Source organism: Antrostomus carolinensis, unplaced genomic scaffold (genome assembly GCF_000700745.2).
Source record: "Antrostomus carolinensis isolate BGI_N321 unplaced genomic scaffold, ASM70074v2 scaffold9557, whole genome shotgun sequence".
NCBI lineage: Eukaryota > Metazoa > Chordata > Aves > Caprimulgiformes > Caprimulgidae > Antrostomus > Antrostomus carolinensis.
Genome location: NW_010326602.1, coordinates 58848 through 62428, shown reverse-complemented (window position 1 = coordinate 62428; position 3581 = coordinate 58848). Strand labels below are relative to the sequence as shown.

Below are 3581 nucleotides of genomic sequence, written 5' to 3'. Positions count from 1 at the left end.
CTGGCATGGCTGGTGCCAGAGGCTGGATACCAGACTGGATGAGCCAATGGTCTGTCCTGCTACACAGTTCCTGTATTCCTGTGTAACACTGCTTTTTTTGTTTTATTTGTTCCATGTCTTTCTCCTGTGCAGCCTGGTAGAGCTGGAGAAGGAAGTCAACAACATAAAGACCGGATTGAAAGCTGTTGAAGCTGTAAGTATCTGAAGGTCTCCAAACTGCCATACTTAGAATACCTCACTCAGAATCAGGGGCACTATATATTTTATGATAAGAGAAAGTGGGCTTTCTTTTTCCATTCCTTTCCATTCCGTTCCAGAATGCATTAACCAAGAAAAAACAAATAAAAGCTTCTCATGTGGAGCTCCTGCTGATGATCTTAGCAGACTTAAGCCTAATGAAAACCTTGTTTGATCTCGGCCTGGAAAGTGAAAGGACAGTTTGACAAATGGCATGCACTGAAAGAAGAAATAAAATTCTTTCTCTTTCTTACTGAGGGATGGTTGGCTGCTAAGCAAGCGTTTTGCATGGCTCTTGGAAGAGTAGTAAACAGGTAGTGCACTATTATATGCAACCCTAACCTATCCTAAGCACTCCTTGGGAAGGCAGATGAGGGAGATGAGGGAGCTGAGCTGGTAAGCAAAGCAACAATTGCATTTTTTCCCTACTATTAATGAAAGCCTTGTTACCTGTGTTCAATTTGTACTTTGGTAGTGCAGGGCCTTCTCAACAGAGAACAGTACCAATGGTTCATTGATGCAGATGTGTGCACTGAATTATAAGAGTTAAAGATGAGGGATGGGCCTAAATGCTCCCTGGAGTCACAACTTCATGCGTCAGCTGTGGTTCCCCTACCAGAAAGCCTTTAGTTAATGTGTTGGTTTTGCTCCTGGGGAAAGAATCAGCCTTCCTGGGGCAGGAGAACATAGGGTGCCACACCATGTTTGGTGGCAGGAAGTAGGAATGCTCACATTTGCATCTTGCTTATGCCATTGACATGCGTATGGCTTTGAACAACCCCATGTGTTTGCCTCCTCTGTGAAATGGCAGCTATAAATGCCTACCTCTCACATGGACTGTTGTGAGAAAAGTCAAGTTAGTGTTTGCACAGCAGCTGAGTAAGTACAGATTAAAGACTAATGTCACTTTATTGTCTCTGTCCCTTGATATCTCCCATCCTTTGCAAAGATAAACATATTCTGTCCCTAAGACCTTAATTTTCTCATCCTGCAAGTACCCTGAACAAAATCCTACATTCAGGTTGGTGCTGGCATCTCTTGCTTGCTGGATATACTAAGGCAAGGGTAGTGCTGAGAGATGAGGCACAGGTCTTCAGAACTCAAGAAGGTCCCTGCCGTGTTTAGCTGTTCTTTGCCCTTTCAAACAGAGTTTTATTAGCCACACTTCTCCATGTCCCTCTGTCTTCAGGCTGTTACACCTGTCTTTTTCGACTCTTGTCAGTTTAATGCTAGTGGAGCATTCCAGATGGGGAGTATTCTGCACTGGGACAGCTGTCAAAGGGAATCACATTGCGTGGTATCTGTGCAATGATTACTTATCTACAAGGAACTAACACAGGACTCTCCAATCCTTGTCATCCAGTATGAGACAGACAGTGATGACTTCATTTTCCTTTCACCTGGCCTGAGTTTGGTTTGGCTCTGGTGGTAGAGGAAGAGATCTTTGTCCTGTCAGCGACCCCCGGGCTGTCTGGCGGTCTCCAACAGTTCATTGTGTAATTAGCCAGTGATCCTCCTGTGAAAAAATAAATTTTCAATACCTCGTTTCTGGATTGTTGGGGTAAAGGAGAATGCAGCAATGGGAAGAGATACTGCTGCATACATGGAGTGCAGTGTTTGGGAACTAAAAGCACCTGTAAAGGGAAGGCTGACATGCATAGAGTTCATGGCATGAAGAGAGGCCAAGTTTTGGCTGGGACAGGCAATTCCCCCGATTGAAATGTGAGTACCTACTTCTGTTTTGCTTTCTGTAATTGGGTTATTTGTCCTTTTGCCTTTACAGCCAATTTTTCTGCTCTTTCCCATACATGGGTTCCTCCATCCCATTCAGTCGCAATCTTCCCTCCTCAGTCTTCTCTCCACCATGGTATTTTTCATCTGGGGCTGCCAGCACCTCCCAGTCTGCTTGCTCAATCTGTGGTTTTCTGGCGTGTAAAAAGCAGCACTGTAGCAACAATAGAAGATCACTGTCAGGTGGAAGGGGGAGGAGGGGAAGGTGTGATTCTTGATTCCATTCCAGTATGTTCTCACCACAACCTTGGCTCCAGTAACTGAGAAGTTTCTTCAAGGCCCCTTAAGAATAGAAAGCTAAAAATAGTTTCACAGTCAGATGTTTTTAAAGGCACTACTAAGTCTTTGCCTTCTTGGACTTACTGCTTTGTAAAAATAAGACATATTCTTTTGTCAGGACATGCAAGCAGCTGTTGCCTTTGTGTAGGATGCTCCCAGATGGACAGCTAAGTAGTTCGTGGTCTTCTCCAAATCAGGAAGTGAATTCTGTCAGCAGAGCCCTTCTCTCACACAGCAAGGAGATTGCAACCACCGCTTGAGAAACTACTGCCATGGCTGAATCATTTCATCTCTCTAGAGAACCAGCAACCCAGCCCACCAGGGACAGTGCTAGCTACTGCTATTGTGCTGTTATGACTAATATAGACCATTTCTAGAAGATACAAAGGAGTTTCTTGTTCTCTGGCATTGCTCTCAGTCTGATTACATAGTCACGCTGGTTACTTGTGTGGGTTTTTTTATTTTGGAAGAATTATTCTGCAGGGAAGGACGGAATTTGAAATTGAAGGGCAGACCACCTAATCTTAATTTTACTTTGAAAAACATTGCTCTCCAGTAACAGTCTCAAATGCCATAGCTTTCAACAGTGACTAAGATGACAGAACTGTTATACTCACCTGCTCGGGGAGGTGGGGGAGGAGGGAATAGAGCAGCTATCAGCTAAAATTAGCTTAAAAATTAGAATGGGAAAGATTTTTTAAAAAAAAAAAAAAAAAAAAAAAGCACAATTCTTAGAAGCATGTGAAGTGACATTTCCTGTACTTTTAAGGTCCAATTCAAAGTGATTGTAACATAGAGAATTCATTGCAAAGTGATGTAACTGAGTAGTGCTCCCGGGACCATCCCTTGTGATATGTTAGCAAAAGCAGTGGAGACAAGGATGTAACATAAAGCAGGGGAAGTAGCACTTCTTTAATGTGGACTTTTCTCTGACCACCTGCTTAATGCTTTTCCTGTCCCTTTTCTGCCTTGTGGTCTTTCCTTGTGGTGGTTACATTCTCTTTCCAACTCATATCAGACCAGAAGATATATCACATCTGATTTTAGATTGTTGATGACCAAAGTCATTCTTTGCATTCAGCAGCAGTGTGGAGCAAATCCCAAGGAGTTTCTCAGTATAGTTTCTTACAAACCTATCTATTTGGCTCTGTGAAACAGTATTTTGATGAGTAAAAGAGAGCACCAAACATGCATGTAGATGGAGTTGCAGCCAGCACAAAAATATTTTTTCCAAAGGGAACAGAGGGTCAGATTGTAACTTGACCTGCCGTTTC

At 43.1% G+C, this 3581-nt stretch overlaps 1 protein-coding gene across 1 annotated transcript in view; it reads left to right on the top strand.

Annotated features, from left to right (window-relative positions):
* Window positions 1-3581, top strand: part of DAAM2 (dishevelled associated activator of morphogenesis 2) — a gene marked incomplete at its 5' end in the record, with an annotated part of 54240 nt that overhangs the window by 39072 nt on the left and 11587 nt on the right. Inside the window, one exon of the mRNA XM_010171634.1 lies at window positions 133-193. Within this exon, the coding sequence (XP_010169936.1) occupies window positions 133-193 (61 nt within the window). The remainder of the gene's footprint in view (window positions 1-132; window positions 194-3581) is intronic.